Below are 18068 nucleotides of genomic sequence, written 5' to 3' on the forward strand. Positions count from 1 at the left end.
CCCGAGAGGGAAGACTGGCCTCCTCCTGGCTCCCCACCCCACCCCGTCCCTCTGGGCCTGGGAGTCGCCCCCTCACCCCCACCTTGGGCAGGAGAAGGGATCCATTGTGGCCCCGGCCGCAGACGTCAGGCTTTCCCAGTGCCAGGGGCCGACCAGCCTGGGAAGCCCCAACACCTGGCAGAGGTTTTCCCGGGGCCCTGAGGGAGTTTGGGGGTGCGGCCAGGCCTGTGTGAGGCTGCAGGGTCCCAGGGCTGGGCACAGGGCCCCTGGAAACATCAGTGGTGAGGACCCTGGCCTCAGAGAGGTGTCCTCCCCAAACTGTAGCCCCAGGGGATGACAGCCCCGGAGCCCAGTGCCAGAGGAGGGGAGGAGGCCACGGAGCCACGTGGGGGCCTGGGCCTCAGCAGCAAAGGCCCCTGACACCCCCAGCCTCCGAGGAAGGAGCCCTCACACTCCTCCAGCCTCCCCCTTGGGCCTCCTGTCGCTGATGTCGGGGCAGGAACCCCTTGGCAGGCTGCTCCCTCCCACAGAGCCCCAGGTGACCCAGTGCCCGCCCCGGGCCAGGCCCTTGCTGGGAGACCCCCGTCCCCGTGGTCTGTCCTGCTCGGGAGGAAGGGGTGACCAGGCCCTGCACCGTGGGGGCGGGCGGCGCTTCCTCGGGGAGTCTGCCTCTGGGCAGAGGACGGAAGCCATTTATTTGAGTAGGGGCTCAGCAACCCCCAGCGCCCCGTGTGCCTGGAGCAGTCACGTCACTGCCTGCCAGCAGAAGCGGGTGGGGAACTTTCCAGGCTGGGCCTTAACGCCTCCCCAGGCAAACCCCTCCACCTGCCCTTTCCCCTGCTCCCCCGGACTAGAAGCCATGCCAACCTGGGTGCCCAGCTTGTGGAAGGGGCCCCTGCCCCGACCTGTTCACCATATGCAGTCCTGCTTTGGGAACAAAAGATAAGCGTGCCTGTGAGTAAGCCGTGGCGCCGTTTGGGTCTGTGCGCTGCAGCCGTTGGTCCTGTGAACTAGGCACCAGGCCCAGAGATGCGGAAAAGATGACCTGACGTTTGTCACCAGTGTTGACAAACACTGTGTGCGCAAGGTTTTAAATCATTCAGACGGACCCTCCAGTGTTCACAGCGGCAGAGTTATTCACGACAGCCAGAAGGCGGAGGCAGCTTAAGGGTCCATCCGCAGATAGACGGGTGAACGGGTGCGGCGTGTCTGTACACAACGGGGTACCGCTGGGCCGTGAAAAGGCAGGGAACTCTGACACCTGTTACAGAGCAGGTGGACGCGCCTTGAGGCCGTTGTGCTGAGCGCAATAGCCAGACACAAAAGGACCACATACATGAGGGCCCCGGGGCCAATGCCTAGAGACAGAGGGTGGAATAGAGATCTCCCAGGAAATAGGGAGCCGCTGTTTCCGGCCAGTTCCCCGACCCGCGCCCCAGCAGTGAAGGCGCCGAATCCTAACCGCTAGACCACCAGGGGACTCCCCAGAGCTGGAGGGCTTCAGCTTGGGGAGAGCACGGCGGTGATGTTTGTGCAGCCGCGTGCGTGTGCCCAGCGCCGCTGAGCAGGACCCTGAGAAATGGTGAAGACGGTCGGTTCTGTGTCGCGTGGGTCTTGCTGCTGCTGTTTATTTGCTGAGTCACGTCCGACTCTTTCGTGACCCCGTGGCTGTAGCCCACCAGGCTCCTCCGTCCATGGGGTTCTCCAGGCAGGAGTACTGAAGTGGGTTGCCGTTTCCTCCTCCTGGGGGTCTTCCCGGACCCAGGGATGGAAACCCGTATCTCCTGCATTGGCAGGCAGAGTCTTTACCACTGAGCCACCAGGGAAGCCCCACCTGTATTTCACCACAATTAAAAATCTTAAAAGTCAAACAGGAGAATTTCCTTGCCTCTCAGTCCCCAGGCGGCGGACCGCGAGCTGCGCTCGGCGTTTTCTTTCTTCAGAATGCTGCTGCTCGGTGTAGGTTCATCGGGGCGGTTTCTGTTACACTCGGGGCTTTTTGCATCCTGTTTGCCTCTCCCGGTCGCCGAGCTGCTCTGCGGCTCCGATGAAGGCGTTGTTGTGTCCGATTTTGTGATGAGATGCACCTGGAGTGGTGTCTGTGCCTTGTGTGGGGCAGGTCGGGACACGCCTGTCTCACGTGAATACCTGGTGGGCTCGGCTCTGTCTTTTGAAACACAGTCCCGGCCGCGTTGCACTGCCGTGTCTCCTCTGTCAGAGGTCGGGTGACTGTCCCGTCCCAGGGTCCAGCGTATCGCTGTGCTGGCGCCAGGTCGCCCAGTTACCGTGGCTTGCTCCCGACATCAGGTAGTGTGAGTCCTCTGTTACGCTCTTCCTTAAGACCGCCTGCAATGCGGGAGACCTGGGTTTGATCCCTGGGTTGGGAAGATCCCCTGGAGAAGGGAAAGACTACCCACTCCAGTATTCTAGCCTGGAGAACTCCATGGACTGAATAGTCCGGGGGGCTCACAGAGAGTCGGACACGACTGAGCGACTTCCACTTTCACTCAGCACTGCCGGGGCTGGCCCTAGTCCTTGGTGTTCCCACATGAGTTTTAACATCAGCTCACCAACTTACACACACAAAAGAAAAACCCACAAACAGACCCCCCCAAAAAAAGAGGATTTTTATTAGAATTGCATCGGATTTATGGGTGGATGTGGGGAGAACTGGTCTCTGCACCGTCCTAACTCTTTTCATCTGTGAACATAGTATAACCTTGTGTTTATTCAAGCCTTCTTCACATTTGGAGAGGGAAATGGCACCCACTCCAGTGCTCTTGCCTGGAGAATCCCAGGGACGGAGGAGCCTGGTGGGCTGCGGTCCATGGGTCGCAAAGGGTCGGACACGACTGAGCGACTCCTCTTCACTTCCACTTCTTCACATCCTGCCCGTATAGTTTGCAGCGCTGGTCAGCGTCGGGGTCTTGAATACCTGTTTCTTTTACTTCGAGGCTTGGGTTTTTTAAAATGCGATCATAAGTGGTTTCAGTCCAGAAAGAAATGCCTTCTGTTCGTGAGGGGCGCGTAGAGATAGCGGTGCTCTTTGCGCGCTTCCCTCGGCTCCGGCGGCCTTGCTCATCCCCCTGGGGTTTCTCTCAGCTTTCCTCTTAAGTACCTGCACGTACGGACAGTTTTGTGTCCTCCTTGCCTGTTCTTTCACCTTTTGTCTGTTTTTCTCACCTGATTGGCTGGGCAAGGACTTCTCTTTCCGCGTGGAAAGGAAACAGGGAAAGCCAGCAAACGCCGTGTGTCCTTCTCAGGAGAAGTTGGCCTCAGTCTCAAAAGGAAGGCTGGTAGGTTTCGCTGTGAAGCATGGCGTTTCCAGTGGGCTTTCGTAGCCGCCGCTTACCAGGTTCAGCAAGTTTCCTTCTGTGCCTAGTTCCTCTGAGTTTTTGTCGTCAATGGAAGTTCGCAAAGTATCAGACGCCTTTCTGCATTTGTTGAGAGGGTGGGTGGTTTTTTTCCTCTCTGTTCTGTTAGTCCGTTAACACGGGGGATTGCATCGCTTGAGGGTTTGTTTTTGTTTGTTTGGCCGTGTTGCCGGGTTTGTGGGATCTTAATTCCCAGGCCAGGGATTGAACTCAGGCCCTTGGCGGTCCTAACCACTAGACTGCTAGGGAGTTCCCAGAATTGCTTGATTTTGTAATGTTCAACCGATCACGCATTCCCAGAATAAACCCAAATTGATAGTGGTGAATTCATATATCATTTAGGAATTTTTCACCTCTGCGAGTGAATGAAATCACCCTGTACTTTTCCTTCATGAGATGTCCTTGTCAAGTTTTGTTCTCAGGATTCTGCTGGCCTCATTAAAAGTTGGGCAATATTTTCTCTGTTCTGGGGAAGTTTGTGTAAGACTGTTTTTCTCCCCTGCTATCAGCGTTTGGAAGCATTCAGAGACGAAGCCTCTGGGCTGCAGCTGTTTGCTCTGTGGGATCTCATTGTTTTAACTGGCACATTTATCAGTGAGGCTGAGTGACTGTGTACACTGGAGTAAGCATTTGCAGCTCTCTTCCCAGAGTCTCATGAGTCACGTCCTTGCGGGTCTTTCTAAGGGAGTCTTGGTCTTTGCTATTAAATATTTAAATACTAAAGAAAGCAGGCTCAGGTCACGTTATGTATTGAAACTATCTTTCCCCAAGGTTGTCATTGGTCTTTTAAAATATTTTCCACATTGACGTTTTAAATGTCCATGTGTTCAGATCTTTCCTCTTTTGAAAACAGCTTTGACCATCCTGCTCAGTGTGTTGGGATCTTAGTTTCCTGACCGGGGATCAAACCCCACCCCCTGCATTAGAAGCACAGAGTCCCAACCGAGGTCCTAGTTTACCCTTTCTTTAAAAAAGAAAACAAAACCTTTTTATTTGTGACAGTTTCAGGTGAGCAGTGAAGGGACTCAGCCACACACACACGCACACATACAAGCATTCTGCCCCCAGGGTCCCTCCCATCCAGGCTGCCACATGGTATGGAGCAGAGTCCCGTGTGCAGCACAATAGTCCTTCCTGGTCATCCATCTCAAATAGAACAGGGTGTACATGTCCATCCCCGTCTCCCCAGCATCCTTTTTAAAACAACAACAACGACATGGCTCCCTGATTTTACGTCATGCCCAATAAAGGACTTCCCTACTCAAAGATCATAGATAGAACATCCTCTCATTTTCTTACAATATCTGTATGGTGTTTTTTTTGGGAGGGGGTAGGGTAGTTTCATTTCTAATGAAAAATTTTACTTTTGGGTTTTTTTTCCTTTTCTTTCCAGTTGCATTTTTAAATGGGTTTATTCTTAAATCTTGGTCCTACTGGAGTTAAATAAAAAGAGCAGGGGCCCTGCTTTACTCTCTCAGATGGCTACCTGCTTGCTCTCGTACTGATGGTTAACAATTCATCTTTTCCCTACTGCTCTGAAGTGCTCTTTTAGCAGAGACAAAAGTCCCATATATATTTGCGTTTCTTTGTGGACTTGGTGGCTGACGGATTTGAGGTTTCTTCCCATGCTCTTCTAGCTGCGTTTACAGTGTGTTTTAAAGTCTGATGGCTTGCTTCACTGGAGTTCTTGTCTGCTTCACAAAAGCACTGATACAATGTATCGAGAAAGTGAAGGTCTTTATAATCAGTGATGCTGGACCAGTTGCTGAGGCAATTATTTTATGACTTTTTCTTTCTCACTGGAGGTTAATTGGGTTACAACTTTGTGTCGGCTTCTGCTCTACAACAGCGTGAATCAGCCATGAGAAGTTTCTATATGTATCCCCCTCCTCTTGAGGTCTATCACCCCCCAACCCCTGCAACTATTTTAGATTTACCATTTAGGCCTAAGGTTCATCCCAAATTAATTTCTGTATGTGGTGTGAGGGAGGGGGTCCAGACTGCTTTACTCGGCCTGCCTCCCAGGTTTCCACCTCTGGCACTTACGCTCCAGGACCCTAGGAGCTTTGGGACTTCAGGATCCTCGACGTGGGCCTCCCAGGTGGCTCGGAGAAAGAATCCGCCCGCCAGTTTCAGGAGATGCAGGAGGCTCGGGTGCGATCCCTGGGTCGGGAAGATCTCCTGGAGAAGGAAACGGCAACCCACTCCAGTGTTCTTGCCTGGAGAATCCCACGGACAGCAGAGCCTGGCGGGCTGCAGACCAGGGGGGGCACAGAGTCGATATGACTGAGCGCGCGCTGTCTCTTTGTGAGATGGGGGTCATCATGGCTCCCTTCCACTCGGGAGGATTACACGGATTCATACATGGAAAGCGATAGCGTGGCTCCGGCCCGTGGTCAGTGTCCAGCAGATGTTATTGTTGTTTGGGACAGGTACTCATGGGATGCGAGTACCCATGTGTCCCTTGCAGTGTTTGGGGTGTCAGGTCTGTGGGTTGTTTTTTTCTTAATCCAGGAGGAGCGTTTGCTTCTGTCAGACGCCTCTCCGTGGAGATGGCTCTGGTTTTTCTCCTCTGCTGAGAGGGGAGTCCAGGCCCTCACAGACATTCCCGGCCGACCTGCTGTTGGGCCCGCTGGGGACATGCTGTCCTTTTGAATGTGTTGCTTGGAGTCTCCTTGCGAGTTTTTTTTTTTTTTTTTTTTTGAGGACTTTGTGTTGAGTTTCCTGAACACAATTGGCAGGAGAAGCCTCTGGTCCTAATGGCAGGACACTGGGGAACTTTCCAGAAGGGCGTTTGAGGTAGGCCACTGTTCCTGCAACGTTCTCAGCTTTTCTGTGTGATCCTTGACCCACCTAGATCTTTGCTCCTCCTGGGACCTGTAAGCCTGCCCAATTAAATCTGAGTTTCTGATAAACAGAGATGTTTTGTGTTAAGTACCGGAATCCTATTTATCCTAGAAAGGTTATTTCGTCAACTTTCCAAATTTATTTTTATTGAAATGAGTCATCTTTCCTAGGACTTTTAACTTCCTCCATAGCTTACGTTATTTCCCCATTCTCATTTCATTCTTTGTGTATTTACTCTTCCTTGATTTTTTTTTTTTTTTCTTCCTTGATTTTTACTGATTGGCTAGCCGACAGCTGTATGTCTTTTGCAAGAGCCGACTGCAAATTCTCAATTTCTGCTTCAGTTGCTCCTAAAGTCTTCCTCTTGCTTTCCCTACTGTTCTGATTGTTCTTTTACTAACGTCTTACATGAGATGCTTTGATTATTTTAATGTAACTAGGACAGTGAATTTTCCTCTGAGCCCTGCGTGCATGCGTGCTCAACCATGTACTCTTTGCAACCCCCTGCACTGTGGCCCGCCAGGGTCCTCTGTCCATGGGATTTCCCAGGCAAGAATAATACCTGAGTGGGTTGCCATTTCCTACTCCAGGGGACCTTCCTAATCAAACCCACATCTCTTGCACCGACAGGCAGATTGTTTCACCTCTCACTCTGCTCGGTGGGGACTGATCTGTATACACGTGAATGTTGTTTTGACAATACTGCAGTCTTGGCTTTGGTTGCCTCTGTTTAACGAGATGTTTACAGAAGCTGTAAGAGTCGCCAACTGGGCTGGGAACGTGCCTGGTTGGCGTGGCTTGTGGTCCACGAGAGACGTGGGTAGGGGCCAGCAAGTCTCGCAGGGTGGGATGAGCAGGGCGTGGGGACGGGGTTTCCTCCAGGGGCGCTGGAGGCCAAGGAGGACCCCCGTGTGGCCTCCTCGCAGGATGAGGTATGCATTTGAAGGGTCACGGCTGTCTTGAGTGGGGAGTGGACTGAGATGGTGGCAGCGGCCAGGAGGCAGAGAGAGGGATAAAGATGGAACCAAGGCCAGGCCACGCAGATGGAGGGGGAGGCCTGGGTGACCGTCTCCGAGTGGGGAAAGGAGGCCACTGGAGAATGTGTGGCTGCCTCAGAGCTGGCTTCTGGTTTGGCGTGTTGAGTCTGAGGTAGGTTCCTGAGGGTCCAGGTGCTCAGGAGGTGGGAGGCAGGTGGGTGGGTGGGCATGTGAGTCTGATGTTCCAGAAAACTGGGCTAGAGCCTGGGCAGAGAGGGAACCCACCAGCTCACAGGGGGTAACTGAGCCCCCAGCGGGGGCAGGGGTGCGTCTGCATCCAGGGACACAGCGATGAACGTGGGTGCCACTGGGAGGCCCTGCAGGCAGGTGAGCAGCGTGTCTGAGTTCCTCAGTCTGCTGCGTTCTGTCCCCCTGGGCACAGGAGCCAAAGCCCTCCCCTGGCCCGAGCGGCCAGACTCCAGCCATGCGGAGGTACACCTCTGGGGGATGTTTGGGCTGAGACCAGAGTCGGCAATGCTCCCAGGAATCAGGGTGTGGGCAGGACCTCCCCCCAGGTCAGCCCACCAAGCGCCCTCCCCCAGGAAGGCCAGCCCGCCTGGCAGCTGGCAGAGCCGTCCCCAGTGGCCGCGGGCCCCTGGGTCCAGAGCAGTGGCTCTCAATCGACAATGACTGATGACTGGCCGGGGCAGAGGGCTCGTTTAGCTGGGGGAGGCTGGCCGGGGCAGAGGGCTCGTTTAGCTGGGGGAGGCCAGGGACGCTGCTCTGCACCCTACAGTGTGGGCACAGCCCCTCAAAGTATGACTCCCCCCAAGGGTGAGAGCAGGTTGGAGATGCGGGCTGGGGAGGGCTTAGGTGTCTCATCTTCCAGCCTTTGCCTGGAACAGAGGACAAGCTCCGGGACGGGCCTGGGCCACAGGCTCCCAGGAGCCAGGGCCAGGTGGCCCCAGGCCACATCCCAGCCCTCCCCACCGGCCAGTAGTCCAGGCGGCCATGCATGGAGCCTTAGCAAGTGTCCAGGGGCGCCGTGGATGAGCGCCAGCCCGGCTGTGGTTCCCCTGGCCCTGTGGTGCGTGTGGAAGACTGTCAGCTCTGTTCGTGGCCCTCTCCACCTAGACCCTGAGTCAGGCATGGTGCAAGCTATTCTTTAATCTCGGACTGGGGGGCACACAGGAGGGGAGCGGGGCTTCCAGGGGGCAGGAGCGCAGTCGTGGGTGAGGCCTGGAGTGGCCAGGGCCAGGGCTCTGGTGGGGCGGGCTCGGCCCCCACAGCGGTCCATCTGCTGGGCTGTCCACCTCTTTGCAGCCGCAGGCCAACCGTCCAGCCCAGGGGCCCAGATTCCTGCCGGAGGGCTAGGTCCTCTGGGCCAGGCTGGCCGGGCGTGCGCAGAGTGGGACCCGGAATCAGGAGGGAGCAGCCTTTCAGTAGCCCGAGGGCTCCCCGCCCTTCCGTGGGTCCGCCACAGCATGCACACAGGCCCCGTCCTGGGAAACGGCCTGGACCACGTTCAGGAAGAAGGGCCTCTTGCTCTGCTCTTGGCCCCGGTCCTGGAGCCCCTTCTGAACCTCCTGGAGGGGAGAGGAGGCCGGCCGGTCACAGAGGGGACGGGGCCCAAGCAGGGAGCTGAGGACCCCACCCCGGACAGGAGTGGGGGCGCAGGTCTGGGTAAGGACAGGGAGGTGCTGGACACAGCCTCGTCTGCAGGACGTGGAGTCGGTGGCCCCCACTCCACAGGCCCCAGAGCAGAGGCCCAGCTCCAGGGAGGACGACAGAGTCCGTGGCCCTGTCTGGAAGGACCCAAGACGCAGCCTCACTTCTGTCCTGGGCTAAGGACTCAGTGCGACCCCAGAGGAGTCCAGGGCTTCAGTGGAGAAGGTAGGTGGCCGTGGGGGACTCGGTTCTGAGGGTCTGGAAAGCAAAGCCTCTAGAAGGCAGAGCCTGGGCCCTTTGGGGCCCCAGGTCCTCCATGCTTAAGAAGAGCCCAGCTCAACGTCAGGAGGCATGGTCCTCCTGCCATGCTGTCGGCAGCTTGGGACCCACTCTCGCAGCACCCACAGGAGAACACGGGGCTCCCAGATGCCAGGGATGTGGCTTGCAGACTCCCCAGGGCCCTGCTGGTGGAGGGGTCGCTGGAGGCTTCTGAAGACCCACGCGTCCCCTTGGACGTCCCCACACGCCCCAGGCCCCAGTGGTCCTTGCGAGTGAGGCGCTCTGAGCACAGCCCTCAAGGCTCAGGTCTGAGAATGTGCATCAGGGCCCAGGTATTGGTGTCTGAAGGGCCAAGTGCCCTGCCTGGCAGTCTGGTCCCCATGCTTCCCCGTCTGTGACCCTTCACAGAGACCCTGGAGATGCGTGGAGACCTGGCCCAAGGCATACAGGAGCTGAGGCCCCCGCCCCCAGGCTCTGAAGGCGGGCACGGAGGCGTCTGCCTCACCTGGCTGAAGCTGGGCTCGAACTCCACCTGGCCCTTGCTGTCCACGTGCAGGATGGGGGCCTTGATGGCGGCTTGCAGGTCAAAGCCCAGCCAGAGCTTGTTCATGATGGCCTGCAGGGACGAGGAGGACGCAGCGAGGGAGGCAGGGCGGGTACCAGCCACCCTCCCCAACCCCTCCGGGGACGCCAGGGCCGCCCAGCGACCCACCTGGGCCACCGCAGAGATAATGAGCTCCCCGCCGGCCCCGCCGATCACGAGCTTCGTCCCCCGGGCTGCGCTGACCAAGATGGAGGGGACCATGGACGACGGGGGCCGCTCACCTGGGACTGGGGGCCGGGCAGCAGTCAGGGCACCCTGCTCCCCAGCCCGCCCCCCGGTGCCGCCCGCTCTGTCTCCGTCTCCGTCTCCCAGTGCACGATCCCCTGACGCCAGACCGGCCCGCCTTCCCTCACCCGGCGCTGGGGGCGCCCTGTGCTCACCGGGCTCGGGGGTGGCTCTGGAGCCCTGTGAGTGCCGCCAGCACAGGTCCAGAAGCTCGTTGTTGAGAAGGATGCCCGTGCGTGGTGAGTACACCATGGCTCCAAAGCTGCAGACGGAGGCGGGGGTGGGCGCCGGCTGTGGGGTCCTGACTCACACAGCCGTCCAGGGGCCCCTCGCTTCACCGCCGCCCCCAGCACGCTGGGACCGCGCTCCCCTCCCTGGCCCCGCCCCCAGAGCCTCCTGGCCCCGCCCCCAGAGCCTCCTGGCCCCGCCCCAGAGCCTCCTGGCCCCGCCCCAGGCCCCGTCCGCCCCATCCTTCTGGTGTGAGGCGCCTTCCCGTCGGCGCTCAAGAGACACCGGGTGAGCCGCCTTCAGCCAGAGATGCCCGGGCGCAGGACCCCTTTGACAGGAGGAGAGGTACCACCCCCCACCTACCCCGCGGACACAGCAAGTGGGGGCGGGGCCCCCGGCCCAGGGAACCCAGTGCGGCCGGCCCGCCCGCCCCGGGCCCCACGCACGGCGTGTTGATGGTGCTGGTGGCGGCCACAGCGCTGCCGTCCTCGCCCAGCACGGACACGTGGGCCGTGCCCATCCTGTGGGTCCACGCCCCGGCCAGGCTGTAGTGGTCGAGCGGGTGGTCACCCCGGGCGTCCATCTGCTGGCGGATGTGCTGGGCCAGGGCCTCCCCCAGCAGGTCCTGGGAGGTGTTCTAGGGAGGGCGGACAGGTGAGGGGGTCCGTGAGCTGCCAGGAGGGTCCCCTGAGGGTGCCCCCACAGCCCTCCCGGCTTCCTGCTGTCCCCAGACCGACCGCACCGTCCTTGCTCGGGCCACTACCAGGCCCTCCCGTTCCAGAGCCAACCGTGTTCACGTCCCTCTGGCCTCACCTGCCAGGCACTTGGGGTTTGTGGGCAGGGGGCTCACTGGCCTGACCCTGAGCCCTGGGGCGGGGACGGGGCTGCCCACCAGCCCAGGACACCTCACCTGGACTTCTGGGTGGCTTCGAGGGTCCCACAGCCGCCACCTCTGCCCCCCAGCGAACTTGAGTGTCTCCACGAGGTGATGGTACAAGTTCACTCTTCCCTCCAGCCCGGCCACGGACTCGGCGGAAAAGTTGAACCCTGGGGGAGGAGGTGGGCGCGGGTGGGGGTCATGCGATGCAGTGGGTCCGACTCTGTGTCCTAATCCCCAGGACCTGTGAGTACTGCCCCCCACGGAAGAGTGTCCCCTTCTGCGGTGATCGTGTCAGTAAGTGAAGGCTCTTGAGAGGAGCGGGTTATCCCGTGGGCGCTAAATGTAAGACATCCGCGTAAAATAGACACACAGGATGGGGAGGCCCTGTGGTCACAGATGCTGACCCGACACAGCCACCAGAAGCTACAAGAGGCAGAAAACAAATGCTCCCCCCGCCAACCGGCCCTGGAGGGAAGGTGGCCCTGTGGACACCTTGATTCTGAATTTCTGGCCTCCAGAACTAGCAGAGCATCAATTTCCTGTGGTCTAAGCCAGCAGGTTTTGGTGATTAGTGATCATTTGTTAACGGCAGCCCCGGAGAACATAGTCAGCATCGGACAGCCCGGGCCCTGGACATGGCTGGGCCACCCCACCACCCTGCAGGCTGCTCTAGGCTGGGCCTCAGGCCTGGTGCACACCCAGGCAGCTCACCATCTGCTCCTCTGCCCCGGGTCGGTGTCCCGCAGGGTGGGTGGGGGCGCTCTGCAGAAAGATGACGGCAGCCGCCCCTGCAGAGCCCTAGCTGCCCCTAGGCCTGCTCTGGGCCGCGGACTCCTGGGGGGCGGGGCCTCACCTTTGAGCACGTTGAGGACGAAGCTGAGAATGGCGCCCCCAGCAGGCGGCGGCGGCGAGTACAGTGTATAGTCCCCCAGGGGCATGGCCAGGGCATCTGCCACCTCAGGCTGGAAGGATGCCAAGTCCTGCAGGGTCAGCCGGCTACCTGGGTGAGGCGGGGACGACTCCGTGTTCAGACAGGGAAACGGAGGCACAGTGTCAGCCAGGGGCCCCGGGTAACACAGCGGGGCTCCCCTAGCCTTCCAGACCCTGGGGCGGGGTGGCGATGCTGGGTCTGCGGGCAGTGGCTCGGGGCTGGTGGATGGGTGGACAGACCGGAGGTGGGCAGGGTGGGAAGCAAGCAGGGGAAGATGGGGGAGGCGCACTAGCCTCTGAGGGGGCCCAGCTCCAGGCGAGGAGCCCCCCGTGACCACTGATAGCGCCCGTGTCGAGCCCAAAATCCACGGGGCTCTGTGCCTCAGGGGTGTTGACCGCAGGGTCCCTGAGCCCAGCAGCAGGCAGGATTAAGGAACGGCCTCTTGGAGCCTGGGAGCCGCTGGCCCTCCCTCAGCCCTGGCGCCCAGAGCCCTCTTTCTCTGGCCGGGCAGGGCAGTGGGACCTCGCACGCTGACCTTCCTTGGCGATGTCCTCCAGCAGCAGCTGGCCCAGCCGCCCTGTGTAGAGGGCCTCCGCACCTTCTGTAGCCACGGTCTCCAGGGTGGCGGCCAGCATGGGCCACGGCAGGGGGTCCTGAGACCTCAAGGGTTCTGTCCCATTGAAGAAGAGCTGTCTAGGGGGTGGGGGGCGGCCTCAGGGCGGGCCGGATCCTGGAGGGTGGCCACACTTCCGACCCTACGGGAGGCAGTCCTGGTCCACGGTCCTGTGGGGCTTCGGTGGACACGGGGGTGGGGTGGGGGTGGGGCAGGTTCTCCAGGACTGGGTGGGGCTGACACCCTTCACATCTCATCACCGGGTCCCTGGGAGGCCACACCCCCTGCCAGGCCTGCATCCACCCAGGGCCTGAGATCCTGCCCTCCTGGAGGACTGGTCAGTGGGCAGCCTGGGTGGGCCCAGAGTGTTAGGGTGGGACGGGCAGAGGGGAAGGAGGGAAGGGAGAGTGGAGGGGTGGGGGAGAGGACAAGACAGTGAGTAGGAGGACAGAGGCGGTGTGCAGAGCCCAGATCTGTGCCCCGGAAGCCCCATCACGTGGGCAGAAACTCCCTCTGGCCGGAGCCCTCCGATGAGGTGCTACCACGTGGAGGCAGAAGTCTGTGAGCTGAGACCAGGACGCGCTAATCATCCAAGGCCCCCACCCCACCCCGCCTCCAGGGTAGACCCTCTAGCTGGAGAAGGGGCTGAGGAGGGGCCCTGGGCCTCCATCAGCGCTCACCTCAGGGATGACTCTGTAAGGGAGGGGCGCAGGAACGGGCTGTGCAGGAAGCTGGCGAGGATGTTGGGCACGCGGAAGCCCCCCCGGAGCAGCGCGATGGTGGGCGTGAACAGCTGCTCCCAGGGCAGGCGGCCGTGGCGGCGGTGGGCCTCAGCATAGCCGCGGAGCTCCCCGGGCACCCCGATCCACTGGGCGCCTGCACGGCACAGGGTGTCAAGCCCCTGCCCCCGGGGCCACCTGTGCCCTCGGCCCCAGGGGCTCTCCATCAGCCCACTCCTGGCCGCCTGGCCCCCTCCTAGCCACGGCAGAAAGTCCGAGCGAGCCTTCTGCAGCCCACGTGGAAGTACATTCCTCTCCACTTGAACCCCCTTGAGCCCCATGGACTTCTGCACAAAGTCCATGACCAGGTCCCTGGGGCTCAGGAAAACTGGCCCCAACCCAGTGCACCAGCCCAGGCCACCCACCCCAGTCCACCGGCCCCGCCCACCAGCCCAGTCCACAGACTCCAGTCCACCATTCCCAGTCCACCAACCCATCTCCACCGAACCCTCCGGGGCCTTTGAAGCGGTCACTGCTTGGATCACCCCTCCCAACTCAGAGAGCCCTCCCCCAGGAAAACAGCCCCAGCCTGGGGGTTAGAACCTCCATGGGGGCTCCCATCCCCAGCTGCCGCCCCCCAGTGCCAGGGTGTCTCCCGGTCCAAGAGGTGCACTGTCCCTTCGGGGTGGGAGGTTCTAACCCAGTGGCCTGGCGGGGTGGGGCGAGGTGGCCCTCCAAGGTCTCACCTATGCCCAGAGGCTGGGCCTGCTCGCACTGGTCCAGCAGAGCCGGGATGGGGCTGGAGGGCACCGTCTCCCTGGCGTTGATGACTTCCACCTTTCCTGGGGTTGGGCAGAACGTGCGGGGTGTCAGGGGCGCCCCGGAGGCTGCCAGGCCTCACTGCACACCACGACAGCCCGGGCCGGGCTCTGGGCCTCTGCGCTAACGCCACGGTCTCAGCAGGGTGGGCGTGGCGAGACCCAGCAAGGGGCGTGTCGGACAGGCCGGTTGGCCACGCCCTCTTGTGCTTTTCAAGCACCTCCCTGTTAGCGCCTGGGACCGGGCCCATCCTCCCCACGGGGGTCCCGAGAGGACTCACCCGTGGTGGCGTTGTAGATCGTGAAGATGACCCCTCCACCGAGGCCCATGCTCTGGGGGTGGACGACCCCGGTGCAGACCAGAGCCGCGATGGCGGCGTCCACAGGCGAGCCGCGCTGCAGGAGGATGGCTCTGGGGGACCGGGCGCTGGGTAAGCAGCCAGGCTCCTCAGCCCCTGCCTGCCCCTCCGGGCTTGCTCTGCCAGCCTTCACTGGGGTGTGGGCACAGCTGGGTGGCCTGCCAGCTGCCATCACACCCCAGGTTAGTTCAGAGACCACACCAGACTGCCCCCTGAGGTCCAGCGGCTCGAAGACTCACTGCACTCTACAGGTTGCAAATTGCGACATCCTTTACACTGCCCCTGGCCACATACAAGGTGCTTCTCAGTTTACAAAGCGCTCCTGCGGCTGTCCTCCCTGGTCCTCCCAGCGGCTGGGCCTGCCCCCTCCGCCCCTCTCAGCAGCCTGGGCTCCTGGGTGGAGGGTGGGGACCCTGGGAAGACCCCATCCTCCCTAGATTCCTCAGACATGAAGTGGAACAATGAAGCCTCCCCTGGGGACCCTGCATGGCATTTCCAAGTGGTCACAGAGCTTAGGAGTCACTGCCGACCCTCAGGTCTCCCTAGAGGGTCTCCCAGAGGACCCAGTGCTCACAGGGTGGAAGGAGGGAGATGTGGTGAGGGGAGAAGGGGAGGGTCCTGGAGGAGTCGCCCCTGTCCCACAGCAGCTGGGGCAGCTCCGGGCTCCCTCCCATCTCTCTGACTTCTGAGAACAGCAGGATGTGGAGTCAGCTTGACAAGGACAGAAAACAGTTGGGAAGGAAACCACATCCGCTTCCTCGGCAGTGGCGGCTGCAGAGCGCAGACCCCCAACCCTTAACCCTCTGCAAAGACTTGGGGGCACACGGTGAGCCTGGGCCTCCCCTCAGAGGCCTGTGATAGCAGCCCCCCACCCCTGGGGGCCGCGTCCTCATCAGTGGTTCTGAGGCTGAAGCTTTTTTTTTAAACATGTATTTATGAGCTGGGTCTTAGCTGCAGCACGCTCAGGACGCTGTTCAGTTCTGCCATGTGGCCTCTTAGTTGCAGCCTGTGGGATCTAGTTTCCTGACTAGGGATCGAACCCTGACCCCTGCACGGGAAGCAGTCTTCGCCACTGGACCACCAGGGAAGGCCCCCCGACTTGGTTCCGTTCAGTCGCTCAGTCGTGTCCGACTCTTTGTGACCCCACGGACTGTAGCCCTCCAGGCTCCTCTGTCCTTGGGATTTTCCAGGCAAGACTATTGGAGTGGGTTGCCATTTCCTCCTCCGGGGGGTCTCCCCAGCCAGGGCTCGCACCCGGGTCTTCTGTGCGGCAGGCGGCTCTTCACGGCTGAGCCAGCGGGGCCCAACTTGTTTGCGTCTTTGCAAATATGGGTTCGGGGGGGGGCAGCACTTCCGGGGGGGTCATTCCCCTCCCGGCCCCTGGGAGCCCCCTCCAGAGACCAAGTAGCCAACCCTCCGACTTGTCCCTGTCACCCTTGAGGGAGCCTTGAGGGAGGGCCCAGGACAGGAGGGGGCAGGGCCAGACACAGACAAAGCGGGGAAAGAATAAACAGAAAGAGGGGGAGAGCTGGGAAGAGGGGTGACCTGGGACGCAGGGGGCGTGGGCGCCCTCTGCCCAGCAGTGCCTGGTGGCAGCGGCTCGGCCACCGTGCCCCTTGGTCCAGGACTGTCCCTTTCTGATCACAAAGCGCTTCTGATCCTGATCATGGCCCTTGAGGCAGACATTCCAGGAAGCAGATGGAACCGGCAGGGAGGCGAGTGCTAGCCCAGGCTCCCGCAGCCCCAGCTGGGTAGGGGAGCAGGGGCCAGGGGGGGTGTCCTGGTGGGAAGCCTGCATGGGCTGGGCTTCCTGGAAGAAGGTCTGGCTGGTCAGGAAACACCGGCTGGGGCCCCGCTCCACGGCCCCCTCGCCCCGCCCAGCGAGCATCAGTCACTCTGCCAGCCGCTGGCCTGGCTCCGAGGCCTGACACGCAGAGGGGAGGCTGTGGGGGACACCGTGCCACCGGGGGCGGGCTCCCCAGGGCCAGGACAGGGAGCCTGCTCTCAGGCATCACTGAGTGGGCCCTGGCGGGCAGGCCTCACATACAGAGCCCGCGCCCCCCTCACCCACGTCCGGGGGAAGACCCAGCCTCGGAAACGGTCAGGGCCTCCCTGAAGGCGCCGGGCCTGTCATCGGGGGCAGCGAGGGCCAGACCAGCAACACTGCAGCAGTGTCCCCTCTGGGCCTCCCAGGCCTGCGGTTCCGACCAGTCTCACACGCCGCCTCCGCTCTGCCTGGACGGTGGCTACCCTGGACCGTCTGCCCCCATGCACACCTGCCACCGGGTCTGTGCAAGGGCCCTGGGGCCGCTTCCCTCATACCCGTGCGGCCCCCACACGCCAGCACACACACACACACACGTGTCTTCTCCACACTCTTGCTGCTAGTCACACAGTCTCCGGGAGGGGCCAGTGCCAAGGCCCACCCAGCTCCCACCCACCTCTTACTCACCGCCCAATGTCTGAGCAGGTTTTGGAGTCCGCAGCGACTGCGGCGTGGGCAAAGGCCTGGGGGCCGCAGTGGACGCGGTGCCGAGAGACGACCACGGCAGGCACGATGATGGCCAGCGCCAGCGCCAGCCCCAGCAGAGCCAGGCTGAGTGCGGCCCCGCGGCCCTGGGCCATGGCTCTGTGGCCCGGGGGGAGGGCAGGCAGGTGGGCACGCAGCCGGCCGACAGGGAGGTGCACAGGGAGGCGGGCGGCGGAGCGGACGAGGTGAGCAGACGGGTGACAGGACAGGTGGGCCACCAGACGGGGGCCACAGACAGACAAACGGGCGGACAGCCAGACGGCGGGATGGAGGAGGATGAGACAGACGGAGTCGGATGGGTGGACAGACAGAGGTTTCCAGATGAGCAGCAGGCCGCCAGGCGGACAGCGGGTGTGTGCACGGACGGCTGGCTGCGGCGCTGCTCTGGCCTCAAGTATCCGCTGCAGAGGCAGGGCCGGCCACCCGTCGGGACTTCCAGTTTCAGCCGCTATCTCGGCCCTGGCAGGATGCCAGGCAGCAGGGCGTTTGTGGGGTTTTTCCTTCCAGAGAGAAGTCAGCGGCTGCTGTTAACTCTCCGCCTACCGTTCCCCCCGCTGCCCCTCCCGCCAGCTCGTGTGTGCAGGGACTGGCTGCCAACTTGGCTCACGGGGGGAGCGGGGGCGCACGGCTCCCAGGACCCTGTGGCTGATCTCCGGCTCCCAGCGGAGGACAGCAGAGGACCCTTCCCGGGTCAGCTCAGAGGCGCCGGGAGCCGGGACAGAGCCCCAGCCTGCCCCTATGCGTGGCCCTTCCCGGGTCAGCTCAGAGGCACAGGGAGCCGGGACAGAGCCCCAGCCTGCCCCCTATGCGTGCCCCCCACCCCCCAGCAGCTGCTCACTTCAGCATCTCCAGATCCAGAGGACCCTGGGGCTGCGGGGAACACAGGCACACGGGGAAAGGGACCCAGGCGGGGTTACTCGGGGTTACCCGAGTTCAAGTCCCAACTCAGTCAAAGCTGAGGAGGAGGGGCTGGGGTGACGAGGAGGGGGCTCAGCTTCCCCATCTATTCAGGGGAG

At 61.4% G+C, this 18068-nt stretch overlaps 1 protein-coding gene across 1 annotated transcript; it reads right to left on the reverse strand.

The window, feature by feature from the left end:
* Positions 1 to 8347: 8347 nt before the first annotated feature.
* On the reverse strand, positions 8348 to 17411 carry GGT5 (gamma-glutamyltransferase 5). The gene is made up of 12 exons (XM_027956847.2): positions 16975 to 17411; positions 14445 to 14575; positions 14092 to 14187; positions 13307 to 13502; positions 12549 to 12706; positions 11936 to 12082; positions 11113 to 11249; positions 10649 to 10839; positions 10130 to 10236; positions 9858 to 9976; positions 9651 to 9761; positions 8348 to 8784 (listed from the first exon to the last, which is right to left on the reverse strand). The coding sequence occupies exons 1-12, from the start codon at positions 17145 to 17147 to the stop codon at positions 8638 to 8640; spliced, it is 1713 nt and encodes a 570-aa protein (XP_027812648.1). The 5' UTR covers positions 17148 to 17411; the 3' UTR covers positions 8348 to 8637.
* Between the last annotated feature and the right edge of the window lie 657 nt (positions 17412 to 18068).

This window comes from Ovis aries, chromosome 17 (genome assembly GCF_016772045.2).
Source record: "Ovis aries strain OAR_USU_Benz2616 breed Rambouillet chromosome 17, ARS-UI_Ramb_v3.0, whole genome shotgun sequence".
In the NCBI taxonomy this organism is placed as follows: Eukaryota; Metazoa; Chordata; class Mammalia; order Artiodactyla; family Bovidae; genus Ovis; species Ovis aries.